The sequence below is a fragment of the Peromyscus leucopus genome, chromosome 23 (genome assembly GCF_004664715.2).
Source record: "Peromyscus leucopus breed LL Stock chromosome 23, UCI_PerLeu_2.1, whole genome shotgun sequence".
NCBI lineage: Eukaryota > Metazoa > Chordata > Mammalia > Rodentia > Cricetidae > Peromyscus > Peromyscus leucopus.
In genome coordinates this window covers 43,410,049-43,428,589 of record NC_051082.1, presented here as the reverse complement: position 1 = coordinate 43,428,589, position 18,541 = coordinate 43,410,049, and the positions used below count along the sequence as shown (strand labels likewise).

Genomic DNA, 18,541 nt, shown 5'->3' with positions numbered 1-18,541 from the left:
GAGGAACTTGTCAAATCTGTGCCTGAAAGGCCACAGAACTGTCATACCTTTTGTTCTTTAACAATGGTGTCTGAGAAAACTTTGAATTACTCTGTTTCAAAAAGGACTCCCCCCACCAAGACTTTTTGCTTTTTATGGCCAGATGAGTCATTTGTGTCTAAACATTTAAGAGCCTAAAAATGCTTTAAACCAGAAAATTACTCCTATATTATCAGATGGTTTATCAGCACAAGTAATTTGAGGATAATAGTGAACAAGTGTTTAACAGTGTTAAGGAGATTGCATGTAGCAGTTGTGTAATAAATCTTTGACTGGCTTCAAAGGGGAACTGAATGTGTAATGAGCATGGCACATGCCAGTAACTATTTGCTTAAGGGTTACAAAATCTAAAATAACATTCTGATGTTGTCATATTACCTGAAAATGATTTTAATTATCTCCCATTTCCATTCACATTCATCATAATTTAAAGGAGCAGCACAAATGTATCTAAATCCAGCAGGACACTGTAAAGATATTTAACATTATATTGCTTTAACTGTATCTCCCAGGCTCAATACACAAATTTTCAGAGCATTTAACTTAGCTTCTAGTTGTGGTTTTTATTTTTTATCTATGTTTATCTAAGCTACAGAAGTATTATAAGGGATCTGTTTAACAAAATGGGCAGTTTGTACTTGTTGGGCAATGGACACTGTGGAAGCGGACTCTGACTGGTGAGCTGTAAGTCCTGCAAAAATTATAGTTAAAATAAAATCCAGAAATATATTTTTAGTAAAATCCTAATGTAGCTCAAAGAGACTGTGTTGTCCAAAGTCCCCATACTTAAAGGATTATTAGGTTGCACAGGAACCATAGCAAAGCAAGACTATTAAAGTAAAGGAAGGCTCCCATGAGCAAAGGCATCTATACAACTAGTGAGGATACAAGTAATACATGTAATTTTGAAGTGTACTCTCTTTTATTTAATAGAGGGATTCTGAGTCAGTTAGATTTATGGAGTTTTAACAGAATAAGTGAGGTCAAATATAAAATGATATGCCATGGTTGGTCATCTTCTCTAATAATCCCATATGTCACCCCATTATCAGGGACAGTGGCTCAAAATCTAATGTTTTCCTCTAAAGATAGTATAAACAGGTTGTGGCCAATGAGAGGATTTTGGGATTTTATATTCATCCAGACCAGGTGGGCACCACTAAGACAATACAACCAGCACTGCAGATCATCTGTTCAATGGCAGGAAGTACTTTAGAATCATGGAGCAAGCCACTCAAGGAGAATTCCATTCTGAAGCAGGGCACAGGAAAGTCACTAAATTCTGGGAAATGTCCATCCAATGGGGTAACTGATGGATGATGAGAATGGTGAATGAGTTGGTGATGCTTGATTTTTGATCTCATGTGGATCCTTGAGTCACTCACATGAGAAGAACATAGTCATACTGTCCCATCAATGACAAACAAATGGGAATAATTTATGATCTACCAATATAGTTAAAGTGAATGGTGCCAGGCACGACATGTGAAACATCAGCATTGCAAAGTAAACAAGCATATCATTAGTAAATACTCTAGTAGGCAGATCTTCCCTTGTGATTGGATAAGCCAAGGGGAGTGTAAGCTATGCAGGCCCAGTAGACTTTACACTTTCCAGATTAAGTTTAGAGGTTGAGGGAATGCAAAAGAAATTTACCTTCTGAGAAGACTTAGCTGAAACATTCAATAAATGAGGAGTTACTTCTTAAAGTATAGCATTAGGCACCCTAGAGTGCTCTCACCTAGGAACACAGTATCTGTTTCTGGGATTGTGTACCTCCTATAAAGTAGTATTAAAAAATTTGAATCAGCCAGGCAGTGGTGGCACATGCCTTTAATCCCAGCACTTGGGAGGCAGAGACAGGTGGATCTCTGTGAGTTCAAGGCCAGCCTGGTCTACAAAGCGAGTTCCAGGAAAGGCACACAGAGAAACCGTCTCAAAAAAACAAAAAAAAGATCAAAAGATCAGCATGATATGAAGTACAATGCTGGCCCATAAGGTCAAAAAGAGCTACCTGTCAAGAGTCAGTGAAAACCCAAAGTGAATCAAATAGTGAAGATGTTAAGGGGTGAACTATCAAGTCAATTTATTATGGAATAAATTGATGGGCTTGAGGATTCCTGTTTTCTGGATAAGCTAAGCAAGGATTTCATAATAATAAGTCAAGGGACAGCCAACATCAGTGGGCAGAAAAATCCATTCTATAGTTCTCCTAGGTTGCAAGAGTCAGCCCAGGCTGAGCTCCTGGAAACCAATCGATGAGAGAGAGAGAGAGAGAGAGAGAGAGAGAGAGAGAGAGAGAGAGAGAGAGAGAGAGAGAGAGAGAGAGAGAGAGAGAGAAGGGATTCTGCAGTTGGTGGACATCGAGATGATGATGGAAGTACATGCAGAGATGACCAGTCACACTAGTAGAAGCCTATGAACTGTGGACTGGTTGGTGCCTGAGGAGCCCCCATGGGACTGGACTAGGCCCTCTAGATATGGAAGAAGGTTGTTTGGCTCGAACTCTTTGGGGGGCACCCAGGCGGGGGATTGGGATCCATTCCTGTTGCATGGGCAGGCTTTTGGGAGCCCAGTGCCTGTGGTGTGATGTGCTTGCACAGCCTTGGTGCATTGGGAAGGGGCTAGTACCTGCCTAGGCTCAGTGTGCCGGGCTATGCTGACTCCCTTTGGGAGACCTTGATTTGGGAGAGAGGGCTGGGTTTGGAAGGAGGGAGGAAGTGGGATCTGTAGGTGGTATGTGGAGTAAGTACAAAATTTCTCAGCCGGGCGGTGGTGGTACACGCCTTTAATCCCAGCACTCGGGAGGCAGAGGCAGACAGATCTCTGTGAGTTCAAGGCCAGCCTGGTCTCCAAAGCGAGTTCCAGAAAACGGTGCAAAGCTACACAGAGAAACCCTCTCTTGAAACCTCCCCAAAAATTCTCTCTCTCTCTCTCTCTCTCTCTCTCTCTCTCTCTCTCTCTCTCTCTCTCTCTCTCTCTCTCTCTCGACAGGGTTTCTCAGTGCACCATTCCTGGATCTTGCACTGTAGACCGAATTGGCCTCAAACTCACAAAGATCTGCCTGCCTCTGCCTCCCAATTGCTGAGATTAAAGGTATGTGCCACCACCACGTGGCTTAAAATTTCTTAATAGAGAAAATTGAAAAAAAATGTAAAAAAAAAAAGTCAGCCAGAAGAGGGGTCATTATCTCCTCTTAATGTGAAAAATTAGAGAGTCAAATCTTTTGTAATATGTTTCAGGGAAGATATAAGCCAATTCGTATTTCCTAAGATCTTTTGAAAATCAATAAATGTTAGTAGTTACATGTGGATCTTTGTGGGCAAATGGTACTGCCCTTTATAATATGATCTAAATAAGAAAAGGTTTAATATGTGATTTCTCCAAGGAAATTTCCAGCTGTGTCTGTTCTAAGTGATGGTGGATGGTGAGAAATAACTGAATAATTAGATTGTCAATCGGTACAGAAATCCCCTAGGTAATAAATAATCATGAAAGAAGGGTACTTTTTTCTAACTGTGAGTAAGATTTGAGCAATAAATTGTTGACACAAGTTGGAGCTCTTGGCCATACCATGTAGTAGCATCTTCCATTGATCTTTCTTCATGAGTTTTTGAAAACTAGAGGAAGGAAGGCTAAAAGGAAAATGAGGAGAGTTCTGAGGAGGATGGGGTTTGGCTCAGTTAAACAAGTAGGAGCCAATTCAGACAATATTATTACTTCACCAGCAAAAAGGAAGTTTCTCTTAATCCTCTGAAGTATCATGAAGTGAAAGTAATTCAAGACATTAAGGTACCTCCTGCTCCTCAGGTACTAAAATATCTCTATTTTGTGACCTTTTATTTTATCTTGTGTCTCCCAGTTTCTATTGGAGTATTTTGACTATATCTACAGGGGTGTTGAATTACAAATGAATCATATTCAAGCTGTAGATGTAATTAATCTTGTATAAAATTCAATAGCACAATCCCCAAATAGGAAACTCATGTGGCCCTCATAGGTGATATTTTGTCTTTAAACTTCCACCTACATGTTCCCATGTCTTTAAATTTACAGAACCTTATTTGGGGAACCAAGGGTATATTTTTTAATGAAAGTAAAGAATTTATCTAAGTACCATAGTGATACATGTCAAAATAGAAGCCAATGAAACATGTGAAAGAAAAGAAATTGTTTTTTAGAATCTTTTCTTTCCATGTTTTAATCTCAGCTATTCCTTCACCCTTTCTTTCTTACAGGTCCTCACATCTGACTCTTTTTGAACATTTAGCACAGTAACAATCATTCTTGGTGATTTCTATTTATCTTCAGCCCTGTATTGAGTACCGAATTATGTGAACTGGAAGGAATAAGGATCCCAATGGTCAAGGTGATGAGATGTTTCAGGAGAGGACCGTGTATGACAAATAAAGAAGACATGTATCTATGCCTAGGCAGTCTTGCATAAAATGATGAGTTATATCAGAAGATTATTAAGCAGAAAGCTTCCTACATGGTACATGTAAAAGGGAAATGGCCAAGTCTAGCACAGAACTAAATCATAAAAGGCTGGCAAAAAGATCACATATATCCATACCTCAGTCACAGATGCATTAGGACTGAAGCACAGACTAGAAAAAAGTCCAATCTCCATGAAACTACAACATTCACACTTTTGAGAAACTGACTCTAGCCCTGGACTGGTTCTTGCCAATTCAGTTCCTGGACAAGGACCCAGAAGTAATGTTCCCTTTGTAATTTCATTAGGATCTCAGAGAATACCTTAGTTCAGTCTGGCTCTAAATACTACGCTCTACACACTAGGCTCTATCACCTTCCTGGAGACATAGTTTTGTATAGTTGACATTCACAGTACCTGAATATGGAATTCCCTTCTGTAGAATGCTTGCCTAGAATGGACAAAGCCCTGGGTTGAACACAGCACCATAAAAACTAGACATAGGGGCACACACCTGTAATCACTAAATTCAGAATGATCAGCATTTTAAGGTCAGTTTAGATACATAGAAAGTTTGAGTCCAAGCTGAGTTTTTAGGATTTTATCCACTAAAATTACAATTGCCACTTAATGTTTACATGGACTTTTCCCCAAGATCCAGAGGTGAAAGTTCAAACCAAGCATTAACTTTTATGTTTCTTTATGTGAGGCAGTTATCCTCATCTTTCCATATTGAACAGGGACACTAGAAGGCAAATTCATTTGCCTCTGCTTTCTTGTTTCTTTTCATTTAATATTATGAAAGGCAATTACGTAAATCTAATATGCTATATACATCAATGTTGTCTTCACTTTACTGACGATACTGAATCCTGGAGAAGTAATCAAGTGAGTGAAAGGGGCAGTAAGCAGTGAGATGCAAATAGAATTTGCACAGTCATGGCAATCTCCCCGACTCTTGGTGCCCTCAGGCACCCAAGGAGGGGAAAAGACAGAGTGTTTCAAGATTTCAGAGTCAAGACAAAACTAGAGAACTCCCAAAGATAAAGACAGCTGCTACTTTAAATAAAGAAGAAACAGTTTTGGAATATACAATATCCAGAGAAGAAATCATGAATACCTTTAAATTCACTATGTCAAGTGTCTCCTGTATTTTCTTGTTTTTTTTTTCTCAGAGAACTTGGAAGGATTTCCATTAATTGCATGTTTAGAAAATTAAATAATGAGCCTGATGTCCTGGGCTTTGAGTAATTCGTTTCCAGTTTGGTGGCCAATACAGGTAGAAAAATAATGACTTTTCATTTTCTCTTCTTTTCCCAGGGCATATCAAAATACGATATAGAATGCCATAAAAAGTATGGAGATATGTGGGGGTGAGTATTCTGCAAATGTCTGTTATGCAGATTTGTTATGATGTGACAGAAAACTGCATGAGAGAACTTTGTCAGTCCAGAGTTAATTGGGTCATATTTGCCTGATTTAAAGTGTCTGAAATCCTGTCCTGCCAAGGGTTCCACAAGTATGTTGTTGCCCACAGTCTGAATTAAGATGAGGGCATTCCAGGTAATGATTTGTCTGCATCCATTGATGTTCCAGAAACACCAAGCCTTACTTGAATCCAATGTCTTATAAGGGTTCCTGCCTCCATATAGTCTTCCTTGAAACTTTAAAAATTTTTAAGATATGCGTTAATTCAGATGCATGTAATATGTGCTCATAAATTCAGAAGAGTGTCCCCTGCCCATACTGATTTATACTTAGATAAAAGCAAAATTAATTTTATAAAAAATTATTTCCAGTAAATGTGAACTTTTCAAAGATAGGTTAAGGGAAACATAGGCATATTTCCAGTTATTATTTTTGTCTAATTTAATGTGCGTATAAAGTATGTTTTTTTATTTTTATTACTTCACTTTTTGATTGAGATTATAATATAATTGCATCCTTTCTCCTGTCCCTTTCCTCCTTCAAATACATCCTCTGGTTTTCATTAATTGTTGTTACATGACTATATGTATATATAAGTCCATTTCTATTCGTAACTATGACCTATTCAATCTGCATACTGTTTTTTGTATATGTTTTCAAAGCTGATCATATGGAACTGGTAACCAGTTTGTGTTCTCTTCCCTGGGGAAGACCATTTCTCTCATTCTCAGTAATCCTTACCTGCCTGTACTTCTTTCTGTAGGTTTGAGTCATCCTGGGCCTTGCCCTGTTGTTAATTTTTTTGAAACCAGGTTTCAATATATCCAACATAGGTCTGGAATTTGCTATGAGTCCATATTGGCCTAGAAGTCTCTGTCTTCCATCTCTGCCTCCTGATTACTGGTCTTAGAGTTCTACGATTCCAAACTTCATTGAATTTCCTTTTACTTTTCAATTTTTGTTACATTTATACAAGACATTGACTTTTTAACTAAAGTGTATATAATTATTTCCTCTCAACACATACTACTCACTTTGAAGAAAAGTTGTTGGATATGTTATACCATGCTGTTGACTTCTGGGCTTGTTTCATTTATTTACTTAATTATTTAATTATTTATTTATTTATTTATTTTTGCTGTGTGGTGGTGGTGCATGCCTTTTTCTTTCTTTCTTTCTTCCTTTCTTTCTTTCTTTCTTCCTTCCTTCCTTCCTTCCTTCCTTCCTTCCTTCCTTCCTTCCTTCCTTTCTTTCTTTCTTTCTTTCTTTCTTTCTTTCTTTCTTTCTTTCAAAGATTTATTTATTATTTATATGGCTTGTATGACAGCAGGCCAGAAGAGGGCACCAGATCTCATTACAGATAGTTGTGGGCCACCATGTGGTTGCTGGGAATTGAACTCAGGACTTATTTTGTGTGATGGTTGAGCTAACTGGGGATTTGTCTAGAGCATCGAAAGAAGTGACATCACTATGCTATGTTCCACAAGCAAGGTGAAAGAGGTTCTGCCTCTTTCTCTATTCTCACTCATCACCAGAAACTACAGTAATAATCACAGGGTCTGCTGAGCTCTGATGGCCTCATGACCCAAGGCCATGGGCATGTTGTACTTCATTTCTATTGACCCCACGGAAAAATTCCTTGAAACATTACTGCTTGTCAATTGTTAATAATTTGCTCTTAGGTGCAATAGAGTAGCAGTGAGTAAACACCTGGTGTTCTTACAGAGGGCCAAGGTTCAGTTCACAGGAGCATGTATATATAGAACTAGGGGTAATATCAGGATCAAAATGTAATCATCTCTGTTTTCCCAATACAGGATATATAATGGGCTGGTCCCTGTGCTGGTTATCACAGAACCGGATATGATCAAGAATGTACTAGTGAAAGAATTTTATTCTAACTTCACAAATCGACAAGTAGGTATTCTTTCAAATATGTGAGGATTATACAAACCAAACATGTTATATATAGGAGTATGTATATGTCTATAAATATTCATATATGTACTCGATAACAATTATTTCAACAACCAGGCATGAATAAGAAAAAGAGAAGAAAGGTGTATGTGGAAGTATTTGAAAGGGAGAAATGTGCAATTACATTATAATCTCAAAAATAAAAAAAATTAAAATGTGAGTATTCATTTAAAAATTTTATCATGCTCCCACATAATCCATAATCTAGCAGTTAGGGTTGCTGGTTTTCACTCAGTGTGCCTATGTTGCACTCTAGGTATAGGAACAGCTGCATCTTTCAAAAAAATTAGCCAGGCTGTGCTGCTGCACTTTTACTCACAGCATCAAGGAGGCAGAGGCATGTGGATCTCTTTGAGTTTGAGCCTAACCTGGTCTACACATCAAGTTCCAGGACAGCCAGAGCTACACAGAGGAACTCTGTCTTAAAAAGCAAAAACAAACAAACAAAAAGTATTATGAGAGGCTAGAGATGCTGCTCAGTGTTAGATTAACCTGACCCAGAGTTCAGTCTCCAGTACTGAACAAACATTTTATTATGAAATTCTTATGGATTCACTGTAATTTGTCAAAAATTTACAAAGTATGCTATGAGTCTTCATGCTGTTTTGTCCAGGTGGAGGCTTCAACCTTTCCCAAGCAGAAATTCTCAGCACTCAGAGATAAACAAAACACTGCTTTTATTTGTTTACAACCATTGTTTAAGAGGCCCAAACTTGCTGTCTAAGTGGGTACTCATGGTGGTCACTTCTCAGGGGGGAAGAGCAGATGTGACCTTGGTCATCAGATAATGTGCAATCGGTGTCACAAAGCAGAAGTCACTAGTTCATTTTAGCAGCTCTGCTGTCTCAGGGCAGAGACTGGCTGTTACCTGCTCCTTATACTTATGTCACCCGATAGTCCCTAAAGAAGCTTGGTAATCATAAATAAGGTTAAAGTTGGTGTTTTCCTTTCTCCTCCAGTTTTTCCTAGGCAGTTACTTATTTACTTTATTTATTTTATTTGGCAGTGTGTTTAAGCTTCATTAGTGAGTGTCAGTGGTTTGCATCCAAACTCAGTTTGGTCTGATGACAGAGCTAATGTAATTTATCCACATTTATATACCTCCTTGTATAAACAGCTTTGAATGGTACTTTTAAAACTTTTTAGTTAAAATACAAATATGTTATTTGTTTTCTCCTGCTCATCCCTCCCCTGTTCCCTACCCAGCTCCCTTTAGATAATATAAAATATTGAATCCCTGTGTCATTCAACCATCCATAGTGTTATTCATCATTCCCTCTTCCTCTCCTGTATTTTCCTCCTTCTTCCCTCTCCAGTTAAAAGTCCCTCCCATTTTCCCCATTTCTCCTTCATATTACCTGTGTCCTGCTATTTCCCTCTTAGGGGTTCCCTTTGTCACACCCCCATTTTAGTTACTTCCTTTCTGTATTCAGTCTTTGTTGTATACACACATATGGAGATTGAGGGCTAGGAACCAAAGGTGTGAAATAACATGGGGTATTTGTCTTTGTGGGTCTGGGTTATGTCATTCAATATAATATTTTCTAGTTCCACTCATTTACTGCATGGTTTCAATTTTCTTTACAGCTAAATTGTATTCATTTTATACATATGCTGCATTTTCATTATCTATTCACTATCTATTAGTTGAAGGATATTTAGGTTGTTTCCATTTCCTAATAATTGTGAACAGACCATCAATGAACATGTCTGCAAAACATCCGTGGAGTAGGATATTGTCTTTTTGAAGAAATGGTAAGAATTGGTATAGCTGAGTTATGTGGTAAATTTATTTCTAGTTTTTTGAAGAATTATCCATAATGATTTTCAGATTGCATTAGTTTGCAATCACACTACCACACTACTGTTTTTAATATCAGAGAGATCCATCTTCCTTTGCTGTTGGTGTGCTGCTGTTAAATGTGTGAGACATGATGCCCTCTTTCATATCTCATTTTAAAAATGAGTTGCTTGTTTCCTTGAGTCTTTGTGCTTTGGTACCTTATAGATTTAGACATTAAACCTTTATCAGATGTGTAGCTGGGAGAGATTCTCACTTTGTAGTGTTCACCTTCACTCAATTGACTGCCTTCTCTTCTCTACAAAGCTTTTTATTTTTATGAGGCAATATTTGTCAAATTTTTACCTTAATTTCCAGACAAATGGAGTCCTGTTTATGAAGTCCTTTACTACACCTGTATTTTTTAGTGTACTGCTTCAGTATTTTTCTTGAATATCTAGCATTTCAGATTTTACACTGAGGTCTTTGAACCTTTTGTAGTTAGTTTTTTTTTTTTTTTGGTAAGGTGATCGAGATGGGTCTAATTAATCGTTGTACATGGAGATATCCTTGTTTCATAGCATATTTTTGAAGATTCTGTATTTTCTCCAGTGTGTATTTTTGGAATCTTTGTCAAATATTAGGTGGCTGTAATCATGTGTACTCATGTTTGAGTCTTTTGTTTTTTTCATATATATATATATATATATATATATATATATATATATATATCAATGTGAAATCTGGATCCATAAAGTAGGACAAATAGCTAGAGAAGTGTATATATATATATATATATATATGTGTGTGTGTGTGTGTGTGTGTGTGTGTGTGTGTGTCTGTGTGTGTGTGTACACATATGTTTTTGGACCAGTAAGATACATTGTTTATTAATACTGCTGTAGAGCATATTTTAAAATCTTGAATGATAATTATTCCCACATTGTTCTTATTATTAAGGATTTATGTGGCTATCCAGAATCTTTTCTGATTCCATATTTGTGGGGCATTTAGCCACCACCCCCACAGTTCCCCAGAGTTTTCTTGAGTGCAATCAGCAGGAAATATTAGATAGAAGGATTTATAGCAGAGAATCTTGCAGAGATAAACAGATAGAAAATAAAGGATAGCCTCGAGAGGGCCTGGAACCTATTCCAGCAGGCCCCAACTGTCTCTGGCCCAGGTTTTCTATAGAGACGCCAAGGGGTGGAGCAAAAGACCTCCTCCCCCAGCACAGCCAAGTGCAGACCATCACACACCTGCACTCAGGCCTGTGGTCCTGATCATCCTCTATTCGGACCTGCTGGGTAAAGCCACGTGGAACTATTTTAAAATAGTTATAAAATAACAATTTTCTCCATCTTACAGCTTTAACTCAATCATTTGAATTTTCTTGTTAACAGAACATAGGAAAAACTTTCATGTATTCACATTGAATTTAAATATTTCCTTAACTCCACAAAACCAGGGTGCATTAATATCAATAGGTTTCTGCAAACATAATTCAATCTCATAACTCCTCCTTTTCTTTATAATTTTTTAAACAAAATCTCAAACCTAATTAGAGGAACCAAAACTTACACAATTCCTACAAACCAATATTGAAAAGCAATATTTTCAATCTAACCATTATCACTTTGAAAACTTTTAGCAAAACATCCAAAAGAGTTTTACACTTTAAATTTAGTATACCTATTTGCATTTCTTACTAACTTAACATTAATCCACTCAAATAAGAAAATGTTTTTTTAAATTACGTAGACTAAGGAATATTAACTCTCACTTTTCTTTATAATTTAAGCAAAGTCTCAAGCCTATTTAGAAAACCCAAACTTTTCCATTTAAACAGTTCCATTTGTAACACAAAACCAGTTTCTTAAGTAATTTCATTTTTACATAAACAGTTCCACAAAACAATTCATGAATCACCAGTTAATAAAGCATATATGCATATACAAAACTGCATCTTGATTCTAGGTAGAAATAAATTTCTTCATTTAACCCAATTCCAGAAAACCGTTCCTAGGTCAATACTCAAAATTGTCCCATTGCAATGAAATCTCTAGTGTTTATTTCATTTCTTAAGTCTTAAAATTCAAATGATAAATTCTGGTACTAGCCTTCCAAATATGAGAAATCCATAACCAAAATCTTTTTGTAACTTTATCTCATTTTAAGTTCAAAAAGTTCAAACAAGAAAAATTCTGGTATCAGGCTTTCACTTCCAAATATGAAGAGACATTTTTCAAACAAACCTTTTTGCTGTTAATAATTTTTGTCCAAACAAGCGTCTCTGAACTTTTATTCTCAAGCCAGAGACCTTTTTAGGTACAGTAGTATTCTAAACCGCACCGTTTTTTATGTTAGCTCAGGTTTTTCGGTGCTGCGTCGATTTTCCACGGATTTCAGCTGCGGATGCCTTGTGCTGATTCTGGCGTCCACCATTCTTAGCTTCTTAGCGGCTTCTGGAGTTTTTGAAACCATTCAGACTGCCTACTTTGCAGTCTACTGGGACACTAACCTTCTGTGTCTTGGGTTCTTTCACCATATACATTAAGAATAGACTCACACTTAACATTTACACTTTACAAACTCACATGTAACTTTTTTTGCCTTGCAAAGCATTTAGACTCACATTCAACATTTACATTGTACAAACTCACATATAACATATTAACATCTACTTATTTTTATACTCCTTAAGGAAACTATAGAACTACTTTAGCAAATATTTCTTATTATTCATTCCATTTTATTCTTATTTAAACTTACATTTACAACTAGCATCTTTACTTCTTACAAGCTTATTACTACATATCTTAAGACATAGATACCTTAGATACTTCTTGCAAGCTTATATTCTTAAAGGAACTCTATAGATCTATTTTACAAACTTATATAGGTTTACTATTAGCATATATTTAACTTAGCAAACACCAAAAGATTTATTAACACAGATCTAACAAGATAGAATAATTTCTACAAACTCATATCTTATTTTCGTCTTTCTACTTCTTACTCTTAATTATTATCACTATCTCTATTAGAAAGATTCTCTTAACTAGACAGGAAGTACGTACATCATTTCTAAAGTTTATAGTTTATAGTCAGCTTTTCTATACCACACTGGGATTTAGTGAGTGTTGTTATAGAGTTGTGATACTTGTTGCTAGGGGACTGTAACATTCTCTGGACAAAGTCACACCCCAAAGTTGCCAGTTCTCTCAGCCTTTCCGGACTGGCAGAGATGCACTGTTAGCGGCAAATGTTTTTTAACTAGAGGCTGTCCCTTCACCCAAATTCATAACAATCCCCTAAATGCCCCAATTCAGACAAGCGTTTCTATTACAGCAGTATTTTTGGTTCGTTCTACCGAAAAACTTCACTTCACGCTGAGAGTGAAATGGCCGTATTTAGCTGCTGTAAAGCTCTTCGCCAAATACTGCACAGCTATTAGGTGATATAAAGTATTTTTTTCTAAAGGAGCTAGTAAGCCAAAAGCGGCCCAGCTCTGAACTCTTATTCCTCACTGTTTGCATTAAACCAGTGACAAAACTCAGAAATACTAATCGAGCCACTTTCATTCTGGTTCCTTTATAGGAAATGTCATTGGAGCTGACTTTTCTTAGTTCCACACTCCTTAACAAACGCTCCGGTAACCACCGAGCTTCATTCTCCTCTTGTGAAAAAACACAAACATGTCCTCGACCCCATATTAACACAGGATCGGGACCCTTCCATAATCCCGAGCAGGGATCTTTCCATTTCACTTGAGTTTCAGGATTTAGTATTTTCACTTCATTAGCTTTAACTCCTGATGTTATTAGCAGCTGTGATATTTAGCATTTATTTCTTATAAGGAACTTTCAGGTAAAGCAACTCTTTTGTAAGACAGCTAGATTTTCTGAAGTTTGTTTCCAGTCTATAAAGCAGTCATTTCTTTTTTGAATGCCTGTTTCCTTGTCTCCTTATTAGATTTGCAAAGGAATTACTCATTGCAGGCAGTTTGTTCAAACGGCAAATAACTTTTTTTTTAATTTCAACATAAGTTTCTTCATATCTAAGACAACGTTCAGTGTATAAACTGCTTTCCCTTATTTTAAAGATTTTAAAGTGGCTTGTTTGCTCTTAAAGGTAGCTTTTTGTCATCCAACTACCGTAAAAACTTTGCACAGCTATTAGGGTAAATAAGGCATTTTACCATGGGAGCCCCAAACCGCGAAGCACCTAGTTCCATATCCTTGCAATCTTTCATTAAAACTAATACTTAAACTCTTACACGACTTTCCTCCTTATTCTTTTAAAGGCTGTATTTTAAGTTTACCATGAATGTATTTTCGAGCTGACAAAAGTGTTTCAGGGCAATGTCGCCATCTTTAGCGGAAAAACTACCTTTCCCAGAATGCATTTCCCTCATATGAGTCCATAATAATATCAGTCTCATATCATTTTCCTTATATCATTCATTTCTCATAGTTCTTTTCGGGTCTGAGAGTCAACTGGTTCTCTTTTACTAGACTTGCTTACAAATTCTTGCTTGGGAGGTTTGAACAAAGTTTTTTGCTTTTGCAATGGGAGATTTGAACAAGCATTTTACATTTTCAGCTATGGCACATTGGGAGGTTTCTATTCTCCTCAGCTGGCTTTAACAGGTATTTCAACTTCATCAGACACTGGCCCCCGAATCAGAACCACACCTGCCTCGTTAGCCGGCATTGAGGCTGGCATTTCTGATAGCAACTTTCCTCGGGGCTTGTGTTTGCCTTAGCCAGTCACTGAAAAACAAGATCATTTGCAGCAGAGCTTTTCCATAGGTCCTTCAGAGATTTTCTCCCACTAATCTATCTCATTTTTCTTGTTCCTTCCCCCCACAGATGCAGAGCTTCAGCTATCTGTCTGTGGCTCTGTTCCCCTGCCTCCATATATATATCATAACACCGGCATGCCTTTCCACTGGCAGGGCTGACAGCACTCTCACCAAAAACTCTATAATAAAACTATTATTTTCCTTTATCTTTAGTCCCTCTTACTTTGTCTTTAGTCCCTGTTCATTTGTCTTTAGTCCCCCCTTTTTTTCTTCAGTCCCTTTTTTTTTCTTTTTTCTTTAGTCCCTGTTCAGGTGCCATACTGTGGGGCATTTACCCACCACTCTCACAGTTCCCCAGAGTTTTCTTGAGTGCAATCAGCAGGAAATATTAGAAGGATTTATAGCGGAGAACCTTTCGGAGATAAACAGATAGAAAATAAAGGATAGCCTCGAGAGGGCCTGGAACCTATTCCAACAGGCCCCGACTGTCTCTGGCCCAGGGTTTTTATAGAGACGCCAAGGGGTGGAGCAAAAGACCTCCTCCCCCAGCACAGCCAAGTGCAGAGCATCTCAGACACCTGCACTCAGGCCCGTGGTCCTAATCATCCTCTATTCGGACCTGCTGGGTAAAGCCACGAGGAACCCGAGAACGGGCTCCCACACATATTGATTTTAAGATATTTTTCTTGTTCTGTGAAGAATGTTGTAGTGATTTTCTTGCTGTTGCCTTGAATGTGTAAAATGCTTTTGGTAGAATTATCATGATTTATTATCATTGTCAGTTCCACCATTCCAGAATCAAAGGATGTCTTTCCATCTTGTAATGTCTCAATCTTTTTCTTCTGAGATTTAAAGCTTTCACTGTAGAGTTCTTTCCTCTATTTGATTAGGTTCATTTCAAGGTCTATTATATACTATGAAGGTATTGTGAGTGAAAATGTGTTCATGATATTCTTCTCAACCTGCTGGTGTACATAAAGGCTACTAATTTTTGTAAGCTAACTTTGTATCCTGCCTCTTTATTGAAATTGCTCATCATTTCAACATTTTTTTCTGGTGAAATTATACACACACACACACACACACACACACACACACACATATATATATATTCTGCATAAGGATAGTTTGATTTTTTTCTATAATTTTCTTCTCTTGCTATTTTGCTCTGGCTAGCACTTTGAGGATTTTATTGAAAAAGAGTGGGGAGCGTGGAAAGCCCTGTCTCACTCTTGATTTGAATTTAATTTAATGGTATCGCTTGAGTTTTTCTCCATTGAGGATAAAGTTGACTGTGAGTTTGTAATATAAAGCATTTATGATTTTGATATGAACTATATAATTTAATGTCTATTTCTGTCATTCCTACTCTCTCTAGTACTTTTATAATGAAGCCATGCTGATTTGTTCTCAAACACTGTCTCAAAAGTATCTTTGCCAGTCTTGGAACTCAATATGTAGTCAATGCTGATGTTGACCTCACAGATGTCTACCTGGCTGTCCATCCTGTATGCTGAGCTTAAAGCACACAGCACCACTGTGTTGAATTTTTGTATCACTTATTTGTTTATTTATTTATTTTTATAAGATTTATTTTTAATTTTAAAATTATGTGGGTATGTGCACATGAGTAATGATACTAATTCTTATTTTTATACCTTTCTTGTTTCATATATGTATGTACTATAAATTTTATTATGATATTATTGCAATAAATAGAATACATGCTAACATGGATATAAAATACATGAATATATATATGTATATATATGTATATATATATATATGTATTTTGCTTATATTCACCTCCTATTACCTAGTCTTGTCTCTCTCACAGTCTTACTGTTCCTCTTCCTCTCTTAAATTATTTTTCCTTTTACTCTAATGTCTTTCAAATATTTGGTGATCCAGGGAATTTAGTAAGTACTGATTACAAGAGAACATACATTGGAGAGTTATTTTCAGGAACATAGAGACCATATCACTCTCTACACTGCTGAAGTAAATGGTTCTTTCCTCTCTGGTTCCCACTACCTACTTATAAATCCTCAGGGGGAGACAGAATATGAACCCTTCCCTTCTCCATGGTAGAATGCCGAAGGATCTTATCGTGTGAATGGTCTTGGGCCATTAATCACAATTGTTGGGTTTTAAGAGTGCAAAGACCTTTTTGTGCCCAGAAGTGAACTTTTTATAACTCTCTACCTTTCCTATATATCCTAAATTGTTTAAGAAACATTATTTATATTTATTTAAATATGTGTATGTGTTTTTGTATATGAGTAAAATGTCCATGAAGACCAGAAAAGAGTGTTGGATCCCCTGGTTCTAGAATCACAGGCAATTTCCCCACCTGACTGGGGTTCTAGAAACTGAACTCAGGTCCTTGTCAAAAGCAGTATATGTTCTTAATCAGTGAGCAACTTCTCCAGTCCAGTCCTTATATTTCATCTGCTCCTCTCTCTTTTTTAATCTCTCCTGAGCCTTTGAGTGAGTGAATTATATGTCACATTATGAGTGAGCATTTTGAAGACACCTTTTTTTACATTGCCTAGTTATAAATTTCTATATTAATCTCTGGCCATTGTAAAATGAAACTTCTAAGACAAATCTGACAGCAGTTATCTGAGGTTATAAACATAAGAATCTAGAAGGCAATTAGATTATCATCACATTCCATTTCATAGCAACAACAGTCGTGGTGATATTATGTTCCCCAATATATTGTGCATCCTAGTAAAATTATCTGGAGACAGACAACAGAACAGCCACTAGATAGACATAGAGGCCAGAAAATGATAGCACACCCACCTTTAATCCTAGCTTTCCAGAGGAGGTAGAGATCCACTGTGATCTTTGTGAGATCAAAGCCACACTGGAAACAGCCAGGCATGATGACACATGCCTTTAAACACAGGAAGTTGTGGTAGAAAGGAGAAAGGTATATAAGGCATGAGGACCAGGATTTGAGCTTTTAGCAGCAGTTCTGCTGAGATCCATTTGGATGAGGACTCGGAGGCTTTCAGTCTGAGGAAACAAGATCAGCTGAGAAGTTGGTGAGGTGAGGTTAGCTGTGGCTTGTCTGTTTCTCTGATCTTTCAGCATTCACCCCAATATCTGGCTCCTGAGTATTTTATTAATAAGAACTTTAGAGATTCGTGCTACAAACATTAGTTTCTACACTAGTGATGATGACATGATTTTATCAGTTTTACAGTGCTGCTTATGGAGAGAAGGCTCAGGCATTAAGAAAACTAACTGCTATCACAGAAGACCAGGGTTCAATTTCCAGTATCCACATAGTACTGAAACTCATCTCTAAATCCAATCTCATTGGATCTGATTCCCTCTTCTGGGCACTTCAGGCACTACACATGTTCAGTAGAGATGTGTTACTGATATACATGGAAAATATCCTTGCTACTATTATTAGCTCCACAGATAGGGACAGTGATAATCCGAACCTCTTTCCCATCTGTGCTGGATTTTTAAAATTAGATTGGCCTTCTAGAGGTCTAGTGGGGATAACCATAGCATCTGTGAGTCCATGTGAGCCATACCCAAGTCATGCCCAGAGTCCAGCCCTTTGTGACGCTCCTCTGGCTCTAGCAGCCTTTTCACCATGTCTTCCACAATGTTCCTTGAACCTGGGGTGTGCGAGGTTGTAGGTATTTTGTTACTTTCAATTTCCTTAATTTTTTGTGTATAATCTTTATTTGTTCCATATAGTTAATAACATAACTTGAATATGGAAATATTTCTATTTCCAATGAAATCAACATGTCTTTTAGTTTACGTTTTCCCTTACTGCAATAGCTAGACACAAGGTTGAGATGTAGTAAAAGGTGAGAACAGATATTTTAAAATGGTTTCTTAATGTTAAAACCAGGGTTTCTTTCAAAGCAAGTTGTTGGATGAAGATTTTGTTTGATGTAGTTTTTAAGTTATGTATGAAAGTTCTGTCCCTCTATTACCATGTATTTATATCATTAAGAACTATTGAAATGTTCCAAGTTAGAATCAAATACAGGGGCATATGGTGGAAGGAACTTTCCATTGGGAAAAGAGAATT

General features: G+C 37.0%; 1 protein-coding gene across 2 annotated transcripts in view; it reads left to right on the top strand.

The window, feature by feature from the left end:
- Positions 1–18,541, top strand: part of LOC114684384 (cytochrome P450 3A13-like) — a 75,155-nt gene that overhangs the window by 3,614 nt on the left and 53,000 nt on the right. For both annotated transcript variants that reach the window (XM_037198478.1, XM_037198479.1), the window contains exons 3-4: positions 5,798–5,850; positions 7,723–7,822. In XM_037198478.1, the coding sequence (XP_037054373.1) occupies positions 5,798–5,850; positions 7,723–7,822 (153 nt within the window). The remainder of the gene's footprint in view (positions 1–5,797; positions 5,851–7,722; positions 7,823–18,541) is intronic.